The sequence below is a fragment of the Culex pipiens genome, unplaced genomic scaffold (assembly GCF_016801865.2).
Source record: "Culex pipiens pallens isolate TS unplaced genomic scaffold, TS_CPP_V2 Cpp_Un0134, whole genome shotgun sequence".
Classification (NCBI taxonomy): domain Eukaryota; kingdom Metazoa; phylum Arthropoda; class Insecta; order Diptera; family Culicidae; genus Culex; species Culex pipiens.
Window position 1 is genome coordinate 502 of NW_026292951.1, and position 24,499 is coordinate 25,000.

A 24,499-nucleotide genomic window follows, 5' to 3' on the forward strand; every position below is an offset into this window, starting at 1 on the left:
TCCACGAACATGGCATACCCCTTTGTGTGGAACGTCATTTGGACCTCACCAATCTGTCCGAAATTTTCAGGGGTTGTTTGTACATATAAAACTAGCATCTGGCCAAAATATGAGCAGTCTAGGTCAACGAGAAGTGGGGCAAATCGGGACACAAAGTTGACATCATATGTTAAACTGCCTTACCCAAAGCGTTCTCAGTCTCAGATGGTAGTCCCAGATGTCCCTTCAAGCTGCAGGTCGAACCGAGTTGATATCTGGATGGAACACTTCTTTATTTAAGTTTGAAATTTAGATTGAACTAATTGGGATGCTCCACCCATTTGGTTGCATTGTTCAAGCCCTTTCAGATGCATTTTGAATTTTGAAATTAAATTGAATTTTGCCAAAGTTATAGCCTTTTTGAGATTTTTGACGTTTTTGAACCTTCAAACTTTGTGTCCCGATTTGCCCCACTTCCCGTTAACCTAGAGTTTTCATATTTTGCCCAGATGCTAGTTATATATGTACAAACAACCCCTGGCAGATTGCTGAGGTCGATGCGAGATGGGTATGCTTTGCTCGTGGACTCGGACAGCTTGACAGATAGCGTGAAGTGGTCGAATTTTGGAATTTAAAATATTATCTTTAATTTCAAAAACTACAGGTATGGAGTTGAAGTGTCACTCTGAACTGTTCTTTTTTAAAAATATGTTTCGTTTTCTTACAGTTTAATTGATTTTTTTTTAAATAAGAATGGTTTCACATCCTGTGTTAGTGTTTCATTAGTTTATTATAGACGAATTGTATTATTTACGAAGATAAAATTGACGTCCAGCCATTAAGTAAAACCTATAGCTTTCCTTAGTAAGAAAGGCAAAAAAGAATAAAGAGTTTCAAAGTACGCCCTATCGATGTAGACATGAAACGCAAAAATGAATAAAAATCTCAAAATTGGCGTTTGGAAAACGTATGGAAAATGTATTTGACTTGGACTGCTCGGGTTTTCCTCTAAACGAGGCTTATATTCGGAATTAAGGCTCAGTAAAGTTCATACAATTCAGTCTTGTAATTGAATGAAATAGTCAAATTTTAACCACCCTTCTCTCCATGTAAAACGGAAACGTAAAGGGATGATCAAACATGTGTGTGTGTGTGTGTCAGGCTTTGTATATGCCGAATGCTGATACAACTTATCTCAGTCCCGGGTATTAGGTGGTGATAGCCCTCGCGCTGCTTCCAACGACCCGTTTCAGAATGACAGAGCTCCTTGCGGTCCAATTCCGAGGTCGCTGGGCATTGTTCGGCCCCGCCTAAACATAGAAGCAAGCATCTGAAGGAAACTCGATCTATATTTAGACTTCCAATCCCCTCAGGCAAATCAGAGATCAGCGCGTATTTAATATGAGAAGATAACATGTTTCAACACTACGGATCAATTCACTGCTACAGTGTAAACCTGCTGATGGCTGACTGCTTAGCGTCCCAGACCACCAATCCAAAGGTGTAAGTTCGAATCCCACCAGATTCATTTTCGTTTTTTTTGTTCATATTCAAAGTTCAGATTCCTGATTCCAAATTTCAAAGGTACCGACCGGGATTTGATCCCTGAACCTTCTGCTTGTGAGGCAGAAGCCGTAACCATTAAGCCACGGAGCCGGTTACTTAAAGGGATGATCAAACATTAAGCAAAAAGTTTAAATTATTTTACCCTCAATTATGAACTATTGGAATTGAATAATTATTAAAAAGTCACAAACTAAAATTATATTTTTATTATTAAAAATGTTTATTAACCATAGTCTCATATTTCATACAAATTCTTACAGATCTAACAATCCCATGTTATCAAATACCGGCAGACACTTTTTCATCACAGCCGTATATCTGGGATGTTTGAAGCAGTGCTCTGCCAGCTTTTCCTGCTCTTTGACGTCGGAAAAGTCCACCTGAATGGCCTCGTCGGACTGCTCGGCTAGCTGGGGCATCATCTCTTCCGGAGTCAGTATCAGCAGGGGGAGAAACATGGTTGTGAGGAACGTTTCTGCAAAAAAGTGCATTAATTCATTATTCTGAATCGATTTGCTGTTAGTCAAAACATACCCAAATGACCGCATTTTGTTATTTCGATGCGGAGATCTATCAACGAAGGGATCTTTCCTTGAAATTCGAACATTTTCAAAGCATTCACAAATTCGTTGTAGTAAAATTTGGTCAACTCTTCGCGATGTTTGTCTCTGGTTTCAATACTGACTGAATTGTACATTGAGTAGATGATATCAAGGGCAGGTGATCCCCAAGTACTGATTTGGAAGTCTAGCTGCGATTCAAAGTAATAATTATTTACAATATTCATCTTGATTTGCATAAACACTTACCAACATTACGTCTTCAGTTTTTCCATCCAGTATTTGGTACATAAAGTTTTTGTAATGACAATCTCCATGGTTTAGTACGTTGTAAATGTTATCTTGATCAGTATACATTTCTTTCAACCTTTTGAGCAGAGGATTCCTGAGTTTAACTAAACGCTCACTAAAATGTTCATATCCAGGCCACTCCAGGCACATTTTAGCCAAAATGTTGATGTTATTGTTCCATGCTTCAGCAACTTTTTCATTCATTATAACGCCCAAATTGTAGTCCAACGATTTCATTTCGGGAATCTAAAAGGTTAATCAATAATTCATATAAAAATAATTTAAGAATTAAATTCGATTTGAACCTTTTCCGAAAGACACAAAGAAGCAGCATGCCATCTGCCTAGTTTGGCGTAAAGAATTTTCGACTCTTCTAGATTCAGCTGAGTATCCTTCATTACGTAATTCTGTTTGGAAAGGTCTTCAAGAACCATCACCCATGTTGGATCCTGGGATGAGTACAGTAAACTGTTAGAAAATTAATTTATTTTAATTTAATTTTTGATATATACGCCAATTAGTCTAAGTTTACCGTGGTCCAAGTTTGGTGTCATCTCCAGCTTGCCTTAAAAGTTTATGCATTTCCGGAAGTACGGCTTCGTACATGATCGTTTCGGTCTCGAATAGTTTACCATCCTTGAGGACATCCTTTTTAAGCCCCTCAAGCTCGGGCATCGTTTTAACAATAAGTGAAATTTCTTTTTTCTCTCCAAACGACACAAAACTCACGGCAGCACGAAATATGATGCTCGCAAAGTGGTCCCCCGGACGACTGCCGGGCGTGGTCTGAAACTCCGCCACGGTAACGGAATCATCCGCCTCGGACCGTCGGAGAACTTTCTCGAAAAACGCCCCATCCATCCACTTGGGTGCGTTCATTTCGTCTTTGTTAAACGCCATGACTGGGCAAATATAGCTGTTTGAGGAGGATTTTATCAACGATACTCAACTTGCGGCCGCAATCAACGAACGCCACTTTGGAACTAACTAACGCTCTTCAAATCAACATCCACTAGACAGAATTACGCGGACCGGTAGAAGATTTCAAACTTGTTATGGAGTTGGTTTTTTTTATCAATACCAAGCTGAATATCAATTATTTTATACACTATCGACTTGCTGTGCGCGTCAGCCTTTTGAAAGGTTAGAAGTTCAATGGTTAGAATCATTATAATATGCTTTTCTTTCGAGTAATAAAAATTCTCAAAATTATCATAAAATGTTATCATTAACCTGCCAAACATATGACAACTTCCCCTAATTTTAAATTTTGCTGTCGATTGAGTTTTGGGGGCGAAAACTTCGATACAATGGTCAGAAATAGTTGAATCATCACTTTTTCAAAAAACTCTTTCGAAAAGTCTTATAACTCGTGAAGAATGCAAGCAAACTACTTATGTTTCTTATCAAAATTTCTGTTTGTATCCTTGAAATTTATGTGTGATCTACAAATTAAATGTGTATACATTGTTACACTCTTGAAAGTAGACCTGCAAAGTTACAAAAAGCGCGTTATTTAAAAGAAATTCGAGTATACTCGAATATACTCCTATAGGACAATATCAAATGGGTTTGTATTTGATAAATTCATCATACAATTTATGCATAAGACGTAATATTTTAAATGATTTTATTTTATTATTGAGCAGTTCTCTACGGAATCGGTCTTTTTTCTTTAATTTTAATTTTTGTATTTTTTAATCCGGCTGAAACTTTTTTGGTGCCTTCGGTATGCCCAAAGAAGCCATTTTGCATCATTAGTTTGTCCATATAATTTTCCATACAAATTTGGCAGCTGTTCATACAAAAATGATATGTGAAAATTCAAAAATCTGTATCTTTTGAAGGAATTTTTTGATCGAGTTGGTGTCTTCGGCAAAGTTGTAGGTATGGATATGGACTACACTGAAAAAAAATGCTACACGGTAAAAAAAATTTTGGTGATTTTTTATTTAACTTTTTGTCACTAAAACTTGATTTGCAAAAAAAAACACTACAGTCGACTCTCTGGTTGTCAATATCCAAGGGACCGTCGAGGAAGAGAATCATCAGTTTACAGAACGATGCAAAATGAAGACTCGATTGAAAATATGTTTTTCTTGGTACTCAGCTATGTGAGAGAATCATGGCAACGTCCAGCAAACAAAAACAAACTAATGTCAAACACCCTTCAAAGCTTCGTTTCGCAAAGAAAAATGTCTATGCAAGCCATGAGATAGTGACAATATTGACAACCGGAAGAGATTTTTAAAGCAAACAGAATCCAAGGGACCGTCGAGGAAGAGATCCTTCAAGCAAGAGAAAATATCGAGGAATAAAGCTAATCGAAGTATGCAGTTTGAAGGGACTGAAGAATTCATCGAGAGATGGAGCAATATTGATATCAAGAAGATCGACAGCCAGAGAGTCGACTGTATTTTTAATTTTTTTTATTTTTTGGTATGTTTTAGAGGACATAAAATGCCAACTTTTCAGAAATTTCCAGAATGGGCAAAAAATCTTTGACCGAGTTATGATTTTTTGAATCAATACTGATTTTTTCAAAAAATCGAAATATCGGTCGCAAAAATTTTTCAACTTCATTTTTCGATGTAAAATCGAATTTGCAATCAAAAAGTACTTTAGTGATTTTTTGATAAAGTGCACCGTTTTCAAGTTATAGCCATTTTTAGGTAACTTTTTTGAAAATTGTCGCAGTTTTTCATTTTTTATAATTAATGCCCATGTTTGCCCACCTTTGAAAAAAATATTTTTGAAAAGCTGAGAAAATTCTCTATATTTTGCTTTATTGAACTTTGTTGATGCGACCCATAGTTGCTGAGATATTGCTATGCAAAGGCTAAAAAACAGGAAAATTGATGTTTTCTAAGTCTCACCCAAACAACGCAACATTTTCTTATGTCGATATCTCAGCAACTATAGGTCTGATTTACAATGTTAAAACATGAAACATTCGTGAAATTTTCCGATCTTTTCGAAAAAAATATTTTCAAAAATTTAAAATCAAGACTAACATTTCAAATGGGCGTAATATTTAATGTTTGGCCCGTTTAAAATGTTAGTCTTGATTTGAAAATATTTTTTTCGAAAAGATCGGAAAATTTCACGAATGTTTCATGTTTTAACATTGTAAATCGGACCTATAGTTGCTGAGATATCGACATTAGAAAATGGTGGGTTGTTTGGGTGAGACTTAGAAAACATCAATTTTCCTGTTTTTAGCCTTTGCATAGCAATATCTCAGCAACTATGGGTCGCATCAACAAAGTTCAATAAAGCAAAATATAGAGAATTTTCTCAGCTTTTCAAAACTATTTTTTTCAAAGGTGGGCAAACATGGGCACTAATTTTAAAAAATGAAAAACTGCGACTATTTTCAAAAAAGTTACATGAGAATGGCTATAACTTGAAAACGGTGCTCTTTATCAAAAAATCACTAAAGTACTTTTTGATTGCAAATTCGATTTTACATCGAAAAATGAAGTTGAAAAATTTTTGCGACCGATATTTCGATTTTTTGAAAAAATTAGTATTGATTCAAAAAATCATAAGTTGGCATTTTATGTCCTCTAAAACATATCAAAAAATAAAAAAAATTAAAAATAGTGTTTTTTTTGCAAATCAAGTTTTAGTGGCAAAAAGTTAAATAAAAAATCACCAAAATTTTTTTTACCGTGTATCATTTTTTTTTCAGTGTAGTCCGTATCCATACCTACAACTTTGCCAAAGACACCAAATTGATCAAAAAATTCCTTCAAAAGATACAGATTTTTGAATTTTCACATATCATTTTTGTATGGACAGCTGCCAAATTTGTATGGAAAATTATATGGACAAACTAATGATGCAAATTGGCTTCTTTGGGCATACCGAAGGCACCAAAAAAGTTTCAGCCGGATTAAAAAATACAAAATAATCGAATGACCGAAAACTCAGAGAATTGCTCTATTATAGAAAAAAGGAAGAAATAATATTTCATGGAAGTTTTTTGCAACACTTTTAAAAATGTTGTAACTCAATACAAACTTAATTTTTGTGTATTCAACAGTGATCAGTGACCGCAGAATTGTATAGAACTTAGCATTTTTTACCCGTATGCTAAAGAGATATAAGCTAGAGATCAAGTACACCCATTACCCCCTATATTGTTATTGCTGAAATATTTTTTTCCGATCTGTAGTCCCAAAAATCTAAATTTGAAAAGATTCACAGTGGCCGATTTCAGTATAAATTCAAAATCAAACGTTTACAATGTATTTTTATTATTTAACAATCAATTGTACATCTAATGAATATTTCAATTGTAGTAAATAAATCGAATTTAATCTAATCTAACAAAAAACGCAGTGAAAGCATGCTGAAAAGCCTTGTGAATAGGTTACACCCCAGCAATTTTCTTGTCAGTATAAAGGGGTTACATACATGTAAATCGGCAAAAAAGTCGGAGGTTGGTATGAGCACACACTTCAACTTTTTTTAAATCTGTTTTCAGGGCATTAAAATAACATCATGATTCGAAATCCGGACACTTAGTAGCATATCATTTTTGTTATAGCTGGCAACAAACATGTAATAGGTTGGAAATGTAGAAATATCATCAGGACGTAGTATAAACAGTCAGTTTCAAGAAAATGCATGCAAAATATATCTTTGCTAACAATTTTTCATCAGAATTTTAAAATTAAAATGACTTGTTGTGCTTCGAATCTCGGATACTGATAAAAACTGATTCGAAATCCGGACACGTTTGCTTCGAATTCCGGACACTCGATTTTACTTATGAATCGCACAAATTTGGACTGAAATGTTAGTGAATGGCATTCTTTAGGTCTCAAATAAGCTGTTAACATTCAAACAATCGATAGTTTATATAAAAATTTGCTAGAACTTAAGGAAATCGAAACCATAAATTTCTGTTTTTCCTTCTTGGTGCTTCGAACGCCTATGAAATATTTCAAGTGAAATGTTTCGTATTTTTGGTAAACTTATAATTTTATTGTATTTAATTGTTTTGGCATTAACTACAGCGTTTAAACAAACTTTATATTAAAGTTGATGTTGGAATTCATCAAATAACACAGTTTTGACATTCATAATGCGAACTTATATCCAAATAATTGATAAAACAAGATGAAGTGTCCGGGTTTTGAAGAGTCCGGGAATTCGAATCTTGACGTTATACATTTTCATCAATTAACAAATCAAATTTGAAGACATTTGGATGTATCATGCCGAGATATAGGTATTTGGGATGTGCGACAAAAGGTCGAAGGACATAAGGTCGAATGGACAAAAGGTCAAATGCCAAAAGGTCGAAAGACATGAGGTCGAATGGACAAAAGGTCGAAAGTAGACAAAAGGTCGAATGGACAAAACGTCGAAAGGACATAAGGTCGAATGTGAAAAAATGAAACAAATAATTGAAATTATAAACTTATACAAAATCCATTTTTTCAAACATGAGCAGTTCCTTAAAACAAAAGTTCGACGTTTAAAATATTTTGAAAGTTTGTATGTATTTTTAAAAACAATCCATTCTTTTAAACATGAACTGTTCTTCCAAAAAAAAGGTTGACTTCCAAAATATAATGATCATTTAATAAAATCCCTCCACCTATTTATAATAACCACTCAAACAGCGACACACAAGAAATAAAAATGAGCATGCAAAAACGAGACTGCGCCTCCCCGTGGTCAGCGCACTAATAGAATATTTCAATTGTAGTAAATATAATATAAAAACAAAATAAAAACACAACATTACATTTTTCACAGAATAAACCATGTTATAGTTTTCATCTCTTCAATCCAAATATCCCTTCCGGTCGAAATAGTTCAACAGGTACTCCATCCTGCGTTGATAGTGTGGATTTTGGTACAGACTTCCTCGAAACTGGACGGCTTCCTCGTTCGACCCGAGCAGGTTCCCCAAATCGGCACTGGCCGTGTCCTCGATCACTCGCAGCGGAAGTAAAAACGTCGAGTACATCACGCCGATGAATCCTTTGCGCAGCATATCTTCCTGAATGTCCAGCAGGGTTGGCAGCTTTTGGGAGTATCCTAATTGGTTTAGGGTTCCGAGCAGACTTTGGTGGTAGCTTTGAAGAAGAAGATCAAACTGTTCTTCTGTGACATCGTCCGCAGACGAGGTGAACAGCAGGAAGCTTAAGTCGATCGCCGGTGATCCGAAGTAGCTAATGGCAAAGTCCACTAGCATGGCTTCGATTGGCACCCCTTTCGCATTGTACCGATACATTACGTTGTTGACCCAAAGATCACCGTGGTTTAGAACGTTGAAGTCTGCTTTGTTCAGCGTGTACACTTGGCAACCTTTGGCGATCACTGACTGTTCAAGCTTGAACAACTTCATGGCGATCCGCGGGGCAGTGGTCGGCCATTTTAGGGCCATTTCTGCACAATTTAGCATACTATTGCGGAACAGGCCGTAAAAGTGTTGGACGTCTTCGTTGATGTTACGGTAGTGGTGGTACTTCATGAGTTCGGGATCTTTATCGTAGAGGTGAGCAGATATTGCGTGAAATTTGGCAACCTTCTCCAGAATCAGCTCAAGTTGTGTGAAGTTTAGGCCTAACCTTCGATCTGCTGCTACGAATCCATTCAGACTAAGATCTTCAAAAATGAAGTGCTGCGGATGTTTGGCACTGATTTTGTAACAACTAAAATGGAATTTAATTTAAGGATTTTATTTTCTTCAAGCATGATACCAACTTACTCTGGTGCCAACTTTCCGTTGTACTCCAACTCCTTGCTGATTTCCTTAATTTCAGGTAAAATTTTGCTGTAGAACACAATCTCTCGAAAAAATACATCGTACTCTTCCAGCATATCGGACATGCCTTCGGTGACGAGTGCCACTTTCATGATAAACGTTTTCGTTCTGAAAACAACTTCATTGATCAATTTGTTTCATTATTTTTTTTCTCAGATCACCTTTCATCGCCATTCTCACAGCGCAAGTTCAGCTGAATCCTTAAAATATCACTAGCGAAATTTTCCCCCTTGGACAGGGCTCGCCGGACGGTGAAGTTGACCACCGTGCAATTTTGTGCTGCTTCCCCGAGGGCATCTTCCAGATATTCCCTGGTTAGGAACGGATACTTCCGGTCAAGTTCGGTTTGCTCAATGGCGGGATGCATTTCGCAATTAATGGAAATGCTGCGGCTTATTTGGTTGCTTTCTGCTAGGTTGAATGGTGTGTTGCCTGGTACAAGGTGGGGTGTATCGTTATCGTTATCAATTTGCATGGGGAATGAGGGTGGGGCGGGATTTGACCATATTTTTTTCTCTTTTAAATTTGAACGTGAATGACGAAAAATAAATCTTTTATCAAATATGACTTGTTTGTGAGTGATGAGATTTTTTACCCCACTACAAAGGCAATTGAAAATATACTTGGGGTAGTCACTATTAACCTATCATGCTGATAAGAAATAATCTTGGACATTGTTTAAGCTGGACTCATGAGTTGTCGTATAATTTGGGTGAAAAATTCATTAGACATGTGATTTGAGTTTGTAATTTTTATAATTTGTAATTTTGAATAATAAGTTATTTTATCTAAATTGCCAATTATATTTTTTTTATAATGAAAAGGTGGTAGTTCTGTAATAAGAAATAAAAATAAAAGTTTTCTGTCATTCTGAAAAGGTTTTTTTTGTACCTTTTTGACTTGGTTATGAAGCTGTTTTATAGTGGAGCTTCGAGATTGGAAGCGATGCACTCTATCACACATTTTGTAAAGTATGATGATTTTTTTTCAAAATTTTAGCGTATTTTTGTTGTAATTACGGTGATACAAATCATGTAATTCTAGTATGAGTATGATGATCATATGAAAAATAGTTTTTTTTAAATGCTTCTTTCAGGAATTCTAATTGTAGTAATGATTACATGAGTAATGAATTTTAAGGTTTTATTCAAGCCTTCGGTTCGAGTACACGGTGTGTTTTTTAGAACAAACTAATGATACAAAATTCGGTATGTCTGATATTTGGCACTGTGAAAGAAGGGCTCTTCCCCGACATTTCGCGGGGTATAACGTCATGATTCGAATTCCCGGACGCTTCGAAACCCGGACACCTCATCTTGTTTTATCAATTATTTGGATATAAGTTCGCATTATAAATGTCAAAAATGGGTTATTTGATGAATTCTAACATAAACTTTCATTTAAAGTTTGTTTGAACGCTGTAGTTAGTGTCAAAACAATAAAATTATAAGATTACCAAAAATGCGAAACATTTCACGTGAAATATTTCATAGGCGTCTGAAGCAGCGGGAAGGCAAAGCAGAAATTTATGATTTCGATTTCCTTGAATTCAAGCAAATTTTTATATAGAATATCGATTGTTTTTGTGCGATTCATGAGCAAAAACGAGTGTCCGGAATTCGAAGCAAAAGTGTCCGGATTTCGAATCAACTTTTATCAGTGTCCGGGATTCGAAGCACAACAAGTCATTTTAATTTTCAAATTCTGTTGAAAATTTGTTAGAAAAGACATTTTTTGCATGCATTCTCTTAAAACTGACTGTTAATACTACATCCTGATGATATTTCTTCATTTCCAAATTATAACATGATTTTTTGTCAGCTACAACAAAAATGATATGCTACTAAGTGTCCGGATTTCGAATCATGACGTTACCGAAATATTTCGTCGGGGGGTCTAGAGCAGTGTTTCTCAACCGGTGAGGAATTCCCCCCTGAGGGGGAATTTGGCCATTCTTGGGGGGGAATGACGATGTAATAGAAATCCAATGCGTATTTGTAAAAATATAAATCTTTGGTTGTATTTAAATAACCTGTGAAGTTCACAATATATTTTAAATATATGGGAATTTCTGTGATAAAATACAACAGCAATTTTTATTTTATTTTATCTTTGCAGGTGTTTCAAAAATATAGCTAACAAAACCTAAAATTCAAAAAAGTTTACTCCTTGAAATTGTTCTGAATAATACCATCATTTTTTTAAATATTTGCATTCTCTCAAACATGAGCAATTTTTGAAGAATGGAATTTCATAAATAATTTTATAAATAATAACATTATTTTAAACATGAGCATATTTTGTTATAAATTTCAAAAACTAGCTTTACTAATATTTTTTTAAATAAATTCAAGCTAAATTTCATTTCCTTTCAAAATGAGAATGTTTTGAAAATATTTTTATTTTATGTCAATTTTGCTTTGGTTTTGTTAAGTTTAGTTTTTTTTCAACTGGGAAGCTTTTTATAAAATATATTTGTGAAGTTTTGCGTTGATTCGTTTTTTTCGAACATTATTCAAATTAATTCCTGGGAGTTTTTGCATCGTTTTGGGCAAAATTCCATTACTTTGAAAAATAATCGAGCATCAAATATTAGTTTTTGTAAAAATTATATGAAGTCTATTTTGTCTTTTTCTTTAAATAAAATATCAGTCATGATTTCTGTCTGTGATTGATAAAAACTAAAACTGTTAGTGTTTATAATATTGCAACATACAGGAACATTTATAAAAATGTTGTTCCTGAAATTCAGCCAATGGGGGAATGGATCAATAAAGGTTGAGAACCACTGGTCTAGAGCAACTTTTTTTTATTGAAGATTATTTTTTGATTTTATGGGATAATTGTTCAAAAAACTCACAGAAAATCGGTGCATTCATGTTGATATCACTCAAACTTCTTATGAATATACCTTGGGGGCTCTAATCAACTATATTTGACCCATGTTTGACCTCCACCAAAAAAATCAAACTAGATTTACCAGATTTCTAGCATTATCTGAAATTACTCCAAAATCCAAGGTGGAAACCCCGATACGACCTAAAATAAATCTTTTCTTTGTACAATTTATCATGAAAATACAGCAACACATTGCCGGGATACAAATTTGAGCATTATACAATGCAAATCATGGATTATTTAATAAATAAGCTGTTTATTACCCAATAGGTTCCGAAAATTATTTTTTCAGTTCTCTGCCACATCACACTATTACATTTTAAAACATTTTAGAATCAATCACATTGCAGAGAACAGTTTTCTGAACAAGTTCTATAAAAAAGTATCAGTTTTGGTTCAATATAAGCAGAGTTATGCCTGATTTCCTGAAATAAATAGTGCCTTTATCCAAAATTTCTTAATTTAATTACCTTTCACATGATGGGCACTGGCTAATAAGATAATTTTAATGATGATAATATTTTTTTGAAACTTAAAAATTATAACAAGTTTTGACGAAATTCATGAAAATTATTCTCTATCATTCATTACAAAACCCTACCATTCTCTCTGGTTTTACTATAGTTTTATTTGGGCATTCATCGCAACCAAAAAACAAGAGCTAATTAATAGGTTCTAACAGGTTTTTTTTGCCACGGACATAAAACTTTGTGAAAGCTTTCAATAAAGTTTTATGAAACTTTTAAGAGCGTCTTGAAAATCCAATGGCAATGCTAAACGGTTTTATCGCATGCTTCTTTAACACCAAGGGTGGTTTAGCTGTCAAGTGCCATGAGGCATGCGAAAAGCTTACTTGAAAAAGCTTTTAACGTGGCCAATTAGCAGTGCATAAATATGGCGCTAAACGCGTGTTCTAATTGAATGTGATTGACCGCCATCTTTGTTAAAAAAAATAGAGAACTGAGAAATTTGATTTAAATTTTACGAAAACACTAATTTATGCTGAATTTCTGAAATAATTAATAATGCGATAGATGTTTAAAAATTATTTGAAAAAAAATTCAAGGATTTGCAACAAAATTTTTGTTAACATTAAAAACTATGTTTACAAAATAATGATTTTTGAGCCACCAATTGCAAGAAATAAGCTTTGAAATTATTTTAATTACCTCCAATATCTTTTATTTATCATCGCCATTTTTGCAAACCATCTCTATTTTATTATTTGGCAAGACAAAAACTTATTTCTTAATTCTTGATATCATATTTGACATGCCACTGCCCAATAAATTTTGCAAAATGTATTTGAAAGCTACCAGAACCACCCTTCGTAAATTACTTCAATAGCTACAAACATCATCAAACGTACGTGCAAGAATGGAACAAAAATAAAGTAAAATACAAAAATTACCAACACTAGAAAAAATACCACGTGTTGTGTTCAAGCCAACCATGCTTACCAAAACCCATTCACATAGAAACCATTCAGCAGTGGTGTGAATCAAACAAAACGAAAGTGAGTAGAGAGAACAAACAAAACTGAATGATTTCACTCAACAAACACAGGCTCAGCACTTTGGCACATTCCACGCACGCACATGAATTGGTGAAGTTTTGGGCGAAGTATCGAGCTGCGTTTCATTTCATAACATTACCATTGACACACACTGCTGATATCGGCAATCAGTTACCGGCTCGCGTAGAGTAATTGAAGTCCCGCGGAGATCTCTTATCTCACCCCGAGTACGTACTAACTGATATAAAACAGGTCAGTTACGGTGGATCGCTCCGTTAGTGACAAAGTTGCTCAGCGCCCACACGATGGAGTCGAAAAGTATTCTCGAAAATTACCCGTACCTGACGAAGGAATACCTGGAGGGTATTCTGCGCAGCGATCAGTGCGAAGGTTCGATTACGGTGAAGGACTTTGAGGTGGTGCCGGCGCTGGGAAAGGGTGAAAACTACTCCAGCGATATTCTGCGGGTTAAGGTGAACTATGTCACCGGCAGTAGCAATCATCGGTGAGTTTGAGTTTCTTTTGGGATGGTTTGGGTTAATTGGTAACGATGGGACTTGATTTCCAGCACTCAAAGCTACATAGTCAAGTCTTCGCTGGCAAGCGAAGGAATGGCTGAGATGTTGGAAGAGTACGACGTGTTCCATCGGGAGATTGGCGTGTACAAGAACGTGATGCCCAAGGTGGAACAGCTGCTGGCCTCCATCGGCTACACGAAGAAGTTGGCACCACAGTAAGTTTGGAGATTGAGGAGGGTTTGAATAGATGTAACGTTTGACTAATTTCAGAGCGCACGCGATCGTCTCGACGAACCCGAAGCACTTTGTCTTTGAGGATCTGTCCCTCCAGGGCTATCGATCGGCTGATAGAAAGCAGGGCTTGAGTTACCACCAGCTAGAGATGGTTTTGGAGAAGGTCGCCAAGTTTCACGCTGCGACAGCGTTCCTGTTCGAGCAGGTAGTACTGAGTTGAATTCAACGCCCGATCGTTTTCTAGTTAATTCTTTCAAATCGTAGGACGAAGAAATCATGAAGGACCACAATTACCGGAACATCAACGAAGAGGTGCCCCACTTTTATCCACTGTTCCAGAACAGTATGGTGGCGTGTGCCGAGCAGGCTCGAAAGTGGCCAACCACGGCCAAAGCAATCGCCGATAAGCTCTTCAAGCTGGAGCAGACCGTCATCCCGAAGGGCTGCCAGGTGTACACCCGAGACAACACCACCTTCAACGTGCTAAACCACGGTGACCTTTGGGTGAACAATGTGATGTACAAGAACGATTTACGGGGCAACCCCGTGGACTGCACGCTGGTGGACTACGCGGTCGGGTTCTTTGGATCGCCTGCGATCGACCTCAGCTACCTGCTGTTTACGTCCTCGTCGGACGATGTCACGACGGAGCAGTTTGACTTACTGCTGCAGTATTACCACGCGGAATTGGTGGATTGTCTGGCCAAGTTGGGCTACTCGAAGAAACTTCCATCTTTGCTGGATATTCAGGTTGAGATGCTGCGGAAAGGGTTTGTTGGTATCATGTTTGTCACGTTCCTAATTCCGCTGCGGTTGATCGAAGATACGGCTAGTGCTGATTTGGGGCATTTGCTTGGATCTTCGGCGGAGGCCGTGGACTTCCGACGACGGATGTTCAGTCATCCCAAGTACCAGGGCAGGATGGAATACCTATTGCAGTATTTCGATAGGAAGGGATATTTGGATTGAAAACTAAGATATAACAAGAAAACGATCAACACAGCGAAAAATGTTTTGTTTTATTTTTACATATTTGACAACACTTAGACCTATAGTTGACCACCAAGATACTCTAGATTCTAGTAGAATTCCAACCAACTAATCCAACGCGCCGTTCTGCAAGAACATTGGCAACAACGGTTCTATGATCTCCCGATACTTCGGATTGTTGTAAAGTTGCCGCCGGTACTGTGTAGCATCCTTGCAGCTGTCGAACGTGTTTTGGGCGGCGAGGAAGCTGGCGTACAAAAACGGCACGAAACACACGACGATCGCGACCTCCAGGAAGCCACATTTGACCAGATCTTCGTTGAGGTCGGCCAGTGTGGGAACCGGTCCGACGTGGCCAATCTGCTCGAGAGTTGCCACCAGCTGCTGGTGGTACAGCGCGATCAGTTCTTGCCGGTGACCATCGCGCGCCTCTCCTTCGCATACGAGGTACAGCAGGTAGAACAGATCGACTGCGGGACTACCGCAGAAGCTGAGCGTGAAGTCGACCTGTAACGTGAAAGGATGAATGGTATCGATTGCGGCGATCTTTACAAAATCTTACGAGTAGAATGTCCTGCAGCGATGACCTATTCTCGTCAAGCCTCATCAGCATGTTGTTGTAGTGAAAGTCTCCATGGTTCAGGACCTTAATCATACCGCTACTGTTCGATTGGTTGTAAATTTGGGCACCTCTAACAAAGAAATTGGGCAGCAAGTTCTTGAACTTCTCAGCATACACCTCGTAGCCCTCCCATTTAGCCAACTCTTCCGTGAAGATGTTAAAGCTTTCCTTCATAAATCTGGTACCTTTTGTTGGTTTGGCTTGAAACAGACCATGCGATAAGTTACCCAAAGTATCACTCTGAAATAATTTAGGTTTGAGACGTTCTTTTTGATTAAAACGACAAACTACCTTCCCATCCTGCAGAAGCTTGTAGGACGCCGCGTGGAACTTTGCAAGCTTCGTACAGATCACTTTGGAGTTTTCCAGATCAAAAAGACCTCTACGCGTTTCGTAGTCCAGGGATTGCGCATCTTCAAGAATGATAACCGGTTGCGGTTCAGTGGATGCGTATAGTAGGCTGGAAACGGTTCAAACGTTCAAAACTCCGATTACGATCGCCTACTAGATTGCACTTACTTCGGCGCCAGCTGCGCATCCGCAACGCCCGCCTTCTTCAGCATCTTCTGCATCGGACTCACCAGATTCTTGTACAGATTCAGCTCGTTCTCGAACGCCGAATCGTCCGGCTTTTGGTCCGTCTTGGACGCGATCAACTTCACGACCAGCGCCACAAACTCCATCTGCCCCTGGTGCTGATAGCTGACGTGCACCTTGTAGATCGTGCTGGCGTAATGTTCCGCGGCATTCGCGTGCAAGTTGATAAAGAAATCCTCCACCGTAACGGAAGCATCCTCCGTTGCTTCCCGCAGTACCCGCTCGAAGAAGGCACTGTTCAGCCAGGTGGTTGGGTCTTTCTTAGCCGGCATACTCGAGTGAGCTCAAAACCCCGTTGTCCTAACGTCCTTGAAACAGCTGCGGCTTGCCCAAAAATGAATTAATATCAACTTCAGCGCCAGAAACGCTCACGTGGTACGCGGGCTTGAACTTGAATATCAACTAAACGGGTAGATCGGACACGGCAAGTGATTCAGAAGACGGTCTTTATTTACCAATTTTCTTTTAAAAATAGCCCGAATATTGTCGCCGCGCTGGGAATGAAAATTTCCACGACAAAACAGCGGGCACAGCGTGAACCGTGATGCTTGGGAAAGTCGGAAAATTGATGATGTCAAACTGCGTTATACAGACGGGAATAGGTTGCAAAGTTTAAATTTCAAATGAGTCCGAGAATTGCTACCATGCGGTGAACATCTTGAGATAACGTGACTGGTAGACAGTTGATGTATTAGCAAATCGCATCATTTAAATCCCCAGGAAGCTGTTTTTTTTAATGATGTACAACTAATATTCACAAAAATATAATGTTTTAATCAGGCTGTGAAGTCGACCCGAGCAGACGGAAATAACTTGGGAAGGTCAGTTTTTGATATTGTGAGAAGATCGAAATATGTTATTGGGATGATCGGATTAGTTGTTAAAATAACAAAAATCAATAACAAAGATTTGTTCGAAGAATAACTTAAACTGTTATTATGTTGTTATTGCAATAACAAACCAATAACACAGAAGGAATCATGAAGGAATAACAAGAATTGTTATTTTGTGCGGAGAGGTGGAGCAGCATAATAACAAAAAATGTTATTGAACTGGTATGTCTCCATAACAAAAAAAGTTATTGTTTTGGTTTATTTGTAATTTGCAAATAATCCTGCAGTTGCCATAACTCCTCTGTACTAGTCAGGGCTGCAGAGTCGGGTACCTCCAAGCGACTTTGAATCCATACTTTGAAGACAACTCCGACTCTGGATGCAGGATATGACGTCAACGACGACTTCAGCTCTCCAAAAATACCCGACTTCACAGATTCCGAATCCAAGTAAAAGTTGCTGAAAATTAGATGATTCCGATGCAGTCTCCGAGGTCTCACTCCAGCTCGAACTTCAACGTCAGCTCCGACTTCCTGGCTCTGTGAAAATAATAAATCAATTCCGTTAGGGAATATAACAAAATTTTAAAAAAGGACTCTAAAAAGTAAACTTATCGGATTAATTTTAGCTTGAAACCCCTTTTCATGGTGAAATAAATGACCCCGATGAAATTGGTCAAAATTATTTCATAGTTCTAGCCAATTTTAGTAAAATCCCTTAGGGGGTATATCAAATAATTAAAAAAATCTACTTTCAAAATTTCAACTTTTCAGAATAATTTTAGCTTCAGGACCCCATTTCATGACCAAAATAATGATCCCGACGAAATTGGTCAAAATTATTCCATAGTTCTAGCCAATTTTAGCAAAGTCCCTTAAGGGGTATATCAAATAATTAAAAAAATCAACTTTCAAAACTTCAACTTTTTATAATAATTTTAACTTAAGGAACCCATTTCATGGCCAAAATAATAACCCTGACGAAATTGGTCAAAATTATCCCATAGTTCTAACCATTTTAAACAAAGTCCTTTAGGGGGTATATCAAATAATTAAAAAAATCAACTTTCAAAATTACAACTTTTAAGAATAATTTTAGCTTAAGGACCCCATTTCGTGGCCAAAATAATCACCCCGACGAAATTGGTCAAAATTATCCCAAAGATCTAAACATATTTAACAAAAGAAAAAAATAATAACAGATTGTGTCATGGACACTTAGAAACTTTTCCATTTGTGCGATTTATGGTTATTTTTATTTCTAAGTCAGTATACCGAACGAATAACAAATTTTGTTATTAGAAGAGTTTTTGAAATGTATAACATTTCCTCTTATTAGCGTGTTATTAAACATTTTCAATATAATATCACTTCAATACCAAATTTTGTTATTTTATCAGAAACTGTTATTATTTTTTCTTCTTGAAGTTGAACTTCAGGATAAAATAATAACACTTTTTGTTATTTTAACAGGATTTATTATTGAAATATTATTAATTTTGTTATTACCGTCTGCCCGGGGAGTACTGTTGAAGCGACTTGGACTCTGACTTCTGAAAATTTAGCAACTATGACTCCAGCTACTGACTGACCACCGACTTTGACTTCGAATTCAACAACAACTCCCACATAAGGTTGTTAAAAATTGGTCGACTTTGACTCCGGGTCCTTAAAATAATCCGACTCTGGCTTCAACACCGACTACACTGCCTATCCGGCTGCCGGCTTCAACTCCTTCAAAGGAAAAAAATGCTTTTGTTCTAGTTTTGGAGACACGAAAAATGTACATTCTGTGAAATTTATGATTTATTCAGCATTTGTATATTTTACTTCGTCATGAAGTATTGCTCATGTAAACTCACTCCCATCAATCCAGGAATCCCTTGTGCAAAAAGTTCAGCAACAGCGGCTCAATAATCTTCCGATATTCGGTCCCATTGTACAGCTGCCTACGGTACTGCTTCGCATCCTGGCTGTTATCAAACACGTTCAGCGCCGTTCCATAGTCGGCAAACAGGAACGGAATGAAGCACACAGCAATCACAACCTCCAGGAAGCCACACTTGAGCATGTCCTCGTTGAGCTCGAACAGCGTCGGAACCTTGCCGATGTGGCCAACCTTGGCCAGGGTCTCCACCAGCTGCCGATGGTAGTGGTAGATCAACTCCTGGCGGTGCTTTTCGCGCGTTTCACGATCACAAACCAGGTAGAGCAGATAGAACAGGTCGATTGCGGGGGAACCAACGAAGCTGAGCTGGTAGTCGATCTGGAATGGTTGTTGATTAGCACTCCTCAGGGTTTGTAATATTACAATCTTGTTACCAGCAGAACATCGGCAACGGACGTCCTGTCGCTGTCGAATCGAACCAGCATGTTGTTGTAGTGGAAATCGCCATGATTCAGCACCTTGACGGCAAAGCTGTTGTTGTGTTGATTGTAGATGGCAGCACCGCGGCTCAAGAAGGTTGGCAGCACACCTTTGATCTTTTCGGCGTACTTTTCAAAGCCACCCCACTTGGCCAGTTCCTCGGCAAATATGCCAAAGTTCTCCTCCATGAACTTGGTTCCATTGTTTGGTTTCGTCTGGAACAGTCCAGCGGAAAGATCACCGAAACTTTTGCTCTGAAATTAGGTAACACAATTAGTGTTATCAGTACAGGTGATAGCCCAATCACACTGATAATACCTCAATGTCCTGGAGTGCACAGTACGAAGCTGCATGAAATCTGGCCAGCTTCGTCGCGATGGCTTTGGAGTTTTCCAAATTCATCAAACCTTTGTGAAGTTCGTACTTTTTCGAAGTAACATCTTCCAAGATGATCACCGGTTGAGGCTCCGTAGATGCGTACAAAAGTTTGGGAGCCAACTGCGCACCTTCAACCCCTGCCTTTTTCAGCAGATTCTGCATCTGGTTGAGCAGATTCTTGTACAGGTTCAGCTCATTCTCGAACGACGAGTCATCGGCAAGCTGATTCACCTTGGAAGTGATCAGCTTGATCACCAGCGCAATTGGCTCCACCTTGCCTCGCGAACGGTAGCTGACCTGCGCTCGGTAGATCGTACTGGCGTAGTGTTCTCCAGCGTTCGCATGCAGATTGATGAAGAAGTCCTCAACCACCAGACCCTTATCGTTGGTCACCTGACGTAGCACCTTCTCGAAGAACTCGTTGTTCAACCAGGTGGTGGGATCCTTACGGGTACTAACGGAACCGGGCATTTTCAACTCCAAGCCAAGAAACAATCAATTCAACCCAGTGAAGACTCTCAGGTGACTAAAGTCGTGCAAAAACCAAAATCCAAGTTCGCTCGAAACCCGCTGTTTATAGCGCAATAACCTTTATCAAAGGGGCCAAAAAGTGATAAAAGTTAACCGTTCATTTACAATGTCCTACGCCGAATACCGGGACGACGGTTTGAGAACTCGTACGAAGATTATGATCTAATGCACTTGTTATGGTGTTGCTTTGGTGTCTATTGGCAAATAACAGCTGAGACCTGGCGGTCCCGGATCAGCGTCGTCACTTTTGTCTTGAATATATAAGCGAAACCCGTTATCACAGATAACAATTGCAATGATACAATTATCTGCTGACGTACGACTAGTATACCTGCTGTATCTGACACCAATTTCACGGATGAATTAAGCTCTTTTTGCCAAATTTATGGTCGTGTGCTGAACTTTTCTGTTGCTATTACGATACCATACAATCAATATTACAATATGTTTAAAAGGGTGACAATAGCGATGGAGAGAGATGTTCTAATAATAATAAAGAGAGGACTCGTATTGATCTTAAATTCTCAGGGTTGTAGTTGAAACTCACCAAACCAGGTTTTTATCCAGGTTATTGCACTATATTTTCATATTTTAAAATGATTTCTGTTAGAACAGTTACAAATCAACTAAATTAGTGCATGGAATTACTGATTTGAAACTTTTATTTAATTAAAAACTGCTGTCCCTCAGACTGTAGTCCCGATTCGCACCAGTTGACGGTAGCATTTTTTGAGGATTTTAGACCCATTTTTCTCATAAAAATTCAATACAGTCCAGACTCGATTATCCGAAGCCTCGATTATCCTATGGTTTGTATGAGACTTCGGATAATCGTATCACGACCAATTTTTTTCGTTTTATTTAATTTTGACTTTTAATGTTAATTCGAGTTCTGCGATTCTATTTTAGTCAAATTTGAATACCGATGGTTTGACATCTACTGTTATCAAACGTACGAGTTCACTTTTTAGTTTGACACCCCTTTTACACGGAGTTCACACACACTACCAAACGTTTGTTTTGATAGTGTGCCTGAGCGCCGTGTAAAAAGTGACAGTTCGTTACTTTTTAGTTTGACTTTGACCAACCAACGGGGTACAAACTAACAGAGTGTCAAACGAAAAAGTGAACAACCACCGGGGGTTGAGTGTAGTTGATTGCCTATTAAACTACAAAATGATTTTTTTTAATGTTTGATCACCGCCATTTTGACCGCCACCTTGGATTTAAACATTTAAAATCACTTTAGCGCAGTTTAGGGGTCATACTTACCCAGTCACGAAATATTCTAGCAGAGCTGGTTCTGCAAGAATCCTGCTTGAACGATCGAACAATTCTACTAGAATGCTGTAAGAATATCCACCTCTGTTAGAACGCTGCTAGAATCTTGCTAAAGCGCCGTGAATGGGTTAGCTTGACAATCAAAAATAAGACAAGGAAAAAAATATTTTTCGTGATTCAATTAACCGAAGTTTCAAAAATCCGAAGTGAAATCTTTTCGAAGCCTTCGGATAATCGAGTCTGAACTGTATACGGAACTCGTAAAAATGGCTTTAAAAGGAGCTCTACAATATAATGGTCCAAAACCGGGCTTCCTCGGGGCTACCCCTTAATCAAAGATTGGCCCTTCATTAGGCTAAATCTCAAATTTGAGTTCATTCTGACCACTGGAACCACCCCCTTTAATATCTTGAAGTTTGTATCGGAAAAATCGTCAAAACTTTTCCAGAGTCTAACTTTAAAACCCTTTTCATTAAATAATGTTCAATCCGTTTACCCTATGGACTACAAACAGTTATCACGTCCAGTCTGTATCGATTATTTTGTTTATGACGAAATGATTTACAATAAAATAGAAATAGAATTGGGTTGATAACGTCACATCAGGGTGTCGATAACATCATCATGTTTAGGGCAGACTGGAATCACTGAGACGTTTCGAGATTTCCCCACATAATCTCAAACCACTTTCACCCCAATCTCCCGGTTGACAAACCTGCCACTGCACGCGCCCCTTCCGTCGGCGCTTGACCGTTATCGTGCTGCAATAGGCTGTATTGGTCAACTGCTTCAATTGCCAATCGATCAATTATCCAGGTGCCATGTAAGCCCTCGAGATGGGGGAGGATGTCGGTAAACATACCTCTCGAGAGTATTCCAAAGTTGGCCGGACACGTCAGTCTTTGGGCAATCCCGTACTGGACAACATGGCGACCCAACTGTTAAACAACGACCTGTTTCTGAACGTGATCAGGAAGGCCCGGAACGATCCGTCGATCGTCCTCTGCCATGGGTGCAGACTTCGGTCTGATGGCGAGCACTGCGATCGTGGTGGGTTTGAGTCGTACAAGACTGCAATTCACTTCCGATCGAGCAGGTACCAGCAGGAACAGGCCGTCAACTTGACGGTGAAGATCGGTGCTGGAGGATCTAGCGAGGAAGATTCGCAGGAGGTCAGACTGTATGGAGAAGTGCTGCCTGCAATGGCTAAGGTGTTGAAAGAAGCTGGGATCGATCTACAGTATCCAAGGCAAGTTTGGAAGCTTAGTTGTAGGGGGAACACTATTTAAATGAAGATCGTGCTTTGTAGATTGATCCATGCATCCAACAAACCTAATACGGTTCTGATATTGGAAGACATTCAATCTCTTGGATGGATGAAAACGAATCAAACGTTTGCAACTTTTGAGGATGTTCTACCGGTTATTCAAAGCATAGCTGAGTTGCACGCGGTGTCGTACTTCTTACATCAAACGGTAAGTTCGATATTGATCATATCGTATGGGCTTCCACATAACATATTCCTGGTTTTAGTCTACCGATCTCTCCTGCTACGACGCATCGTCTGGCATCGACACCTCAATCGAAAGCAAGTTTGAGTCCATCTCCAACGAAATTAAATCATGGAAAAACTGCGAGGAAATCGCCTCAAAGTTTGAAGCCTTAAAATCTTCGTCAAAAGCCAAGCTTGCACAAGTCTTCGCGCCAGTTCCCAAAGGCACCGGATACAACGTGCTGAACCACGGAAACCTCCAGCGGCAATGCTTGCGCTTCAAGCCGTCCGCTGGGACGATGCTGACCGATTACCGTTGCCACTGGGGCTCTCCGGCTATCGATTTGATCTGTCTGTTGGATAAGATTGTGACACCTGCGCTGAAGGCAACCCATCGGCGGGAGATTGTGTACGCGTACTATCAGCACTTTGTGCAAATTTTGGACGCGATCGGATATCTTGGGGTTGTTCCGAGGTTGGTCGAGCTGCAAATGGAGCTGCTGAGGAAGGGGTTTTTGGGTGAGTTGATACAACATTTTAAAAGCCTGTGTGCAGAATATTCATTGTTTTTCAATTTACAGAAGTCTTCCATGAAGTTGAACGAGCTGGCACAGGATCGGATTTGATTAACGGTCACTCAGAGCCGAGCGGTTTTCCAGGTCATGATCATATGAAACATTTATTTCATCATGAGTTTTTACATAAAGGGTTGTTAGGTTAAAATAAATCAAATTATGCACAATACGAACTGTTGTTGTTGAGATTTTTAAAACAATTGTGGCATCAACCTTGTTTGAGAAGTCCAAGATAGATATTTTGGAAACTATGGATTTTTGTTTTGCCCGGGACCGTGGTGTAGGGGTAAGCGTGATTGCCTCTCACCCAGTCGGCCAGGGTTCGATCCCAGACGGTCCCGGTGGCATTTTTCGAGACGATCACGCCTTCCGTCGGACGGGGAAGTAAATGTTGGTCCCGGTCTAACCTAGAGAGAGGTTAGGTCGATAGCTCACTCCAGGTGTAGGAGTCGTCTCCCTGGGTCCTGTCTCGGTGGAGTCG

At 38.6% G+C, this 24,499-nt stretch overlaps 5 protein-coding genes across 5 annotated transcripts; 2 read left to right on the forward strand and 3 right to left on the reverse strand.

Moving 5' to 3' along the window:
• Positions 1 to 1,736: 1,736 nt before the first annotated feature.
• LOC120412998 (uncharacterized) lies at positions 1,737 to 3,390 on the reverse strand. Its single transcript, XM_039573649.2, has 5 exons — positions 2,929 to 3,390; positions 2,702 to 2,864; positions 2,355 to 2,642; positions 2,080 to 2,296; positions 1,737 to 2,020 (listed from the first exon to the last, which is right to left on the reverse strand). Exons 1-5 carry the CDS (start codon positions 3,294 to 3,296, stop codon positions 1,800 to 1,802), a joined length of 1,257 nt encoding a protein of 418 aa, XP_039429583.1. The 5' UTR covers positions 3,297 to 3,390; the 3' UTR covers positions 1,737 to 1,799.
• Positions 3,391 to 7,978: 4,588 nt separating this feature from the next.
• Positions 7,979 to 13,822, reverse strand: LOC120413008 (uncharacterized). Its single transcript, XM_039573659.2, has 4 exons — positions 13,740 to 13,822; positions 9,348 to 9,618; positions 9,130 to 9,294; positions 7,979 to 9,073 (listed from the first exon to the last, which is right to left on the reverse strand). The coding sequence occupies exons 2-4, from the start codon at positions 9,551 to 9,553 to the stop codon at positions 8,200 to 8,202; spliced, it is 1,245 nt and encodes a 414-aa protein (XP_039429593.1). The 5' UTR covers positions 9,554 to 9,618; positions 13,740 to 13,822; the 3' UTR covers positions 7,979 to 8,199.
• Positions 13,769 to 15,362, forward strand: LOC120413009 (uncharacterized). The gene is made up of 4 exons (XM_039573660.2): positions 13,769 to 14,105; positions 14,169 to 14,333; positions 14,389 to 14,557; positions 14,617 to 15,362. Exons 1-4 carry the CDS (start codon positions 13,906 to 13,908, stop codon positions 15,319 to 15,321), a joined length of 1,239 nt encoding a protein of 412 aa, XP_039429594.1. The 5' UTR covers positions 13,769 to 13,905; the 3' UTR covers positions 15,322 to 15,362.
• A 49-nt stretch (positions 15,363 to 15,411) lies between these two features.
• On the reverse strand, positions 15,412 to 21,141 carry LOC120413011 (uncharacterized). The gene is made up of 7 exons (XM_039573662.2): positions 20,080 to 21,141; positions 19,716 to 20,015; positions 19,264 to 19,659; positions 16,484 to 16,845; positions 16,256 to 16,424; positions 15,905 to 16,204; positions 15,412 to 15,849 (listed from the first exon to the last, which is right to left on the reverse strand). The coding sequence occupies exons 1-7, from the start codon at positions 20,608 to 20,610 to the stop codon at positions 15,451 to 15,453; spliced, it is 2,457 nt and encodes an 818-aa protein (XP_039429596.2). The 5' UTR covers positions 20,611 to 21,141; the 3' UTR covers positions 15,412 to 15,450.
• Positions 21,142 to 22,722: 1,581 nt separating this feature from the next.
• Positions 22,723 to 24,181, forward strand: LOC120413012 (uncharacterized). The gene is made up of 4 exons (XM_039573664.2): positions 22,723 to 23,200; positions 23,261 to 23,426; positions 23,485 to 23,962; positions 24,025 to 24,181. Exons 1-4 carry the CDS (start codon positions 22,788 to 22,790, stop codon positions 24,162 to 24,164), a joined length of 1,197 nt encoding a protein of 398 aa, XP_039429598.1. The 5' UTR covers positions 22,723 to 22,787; the 3' UTR covers positions 24,165 to 24,181.
• The last annotated feature ends 318 nt before the right edge of the window (positions 24,182 to 24,499 follow it).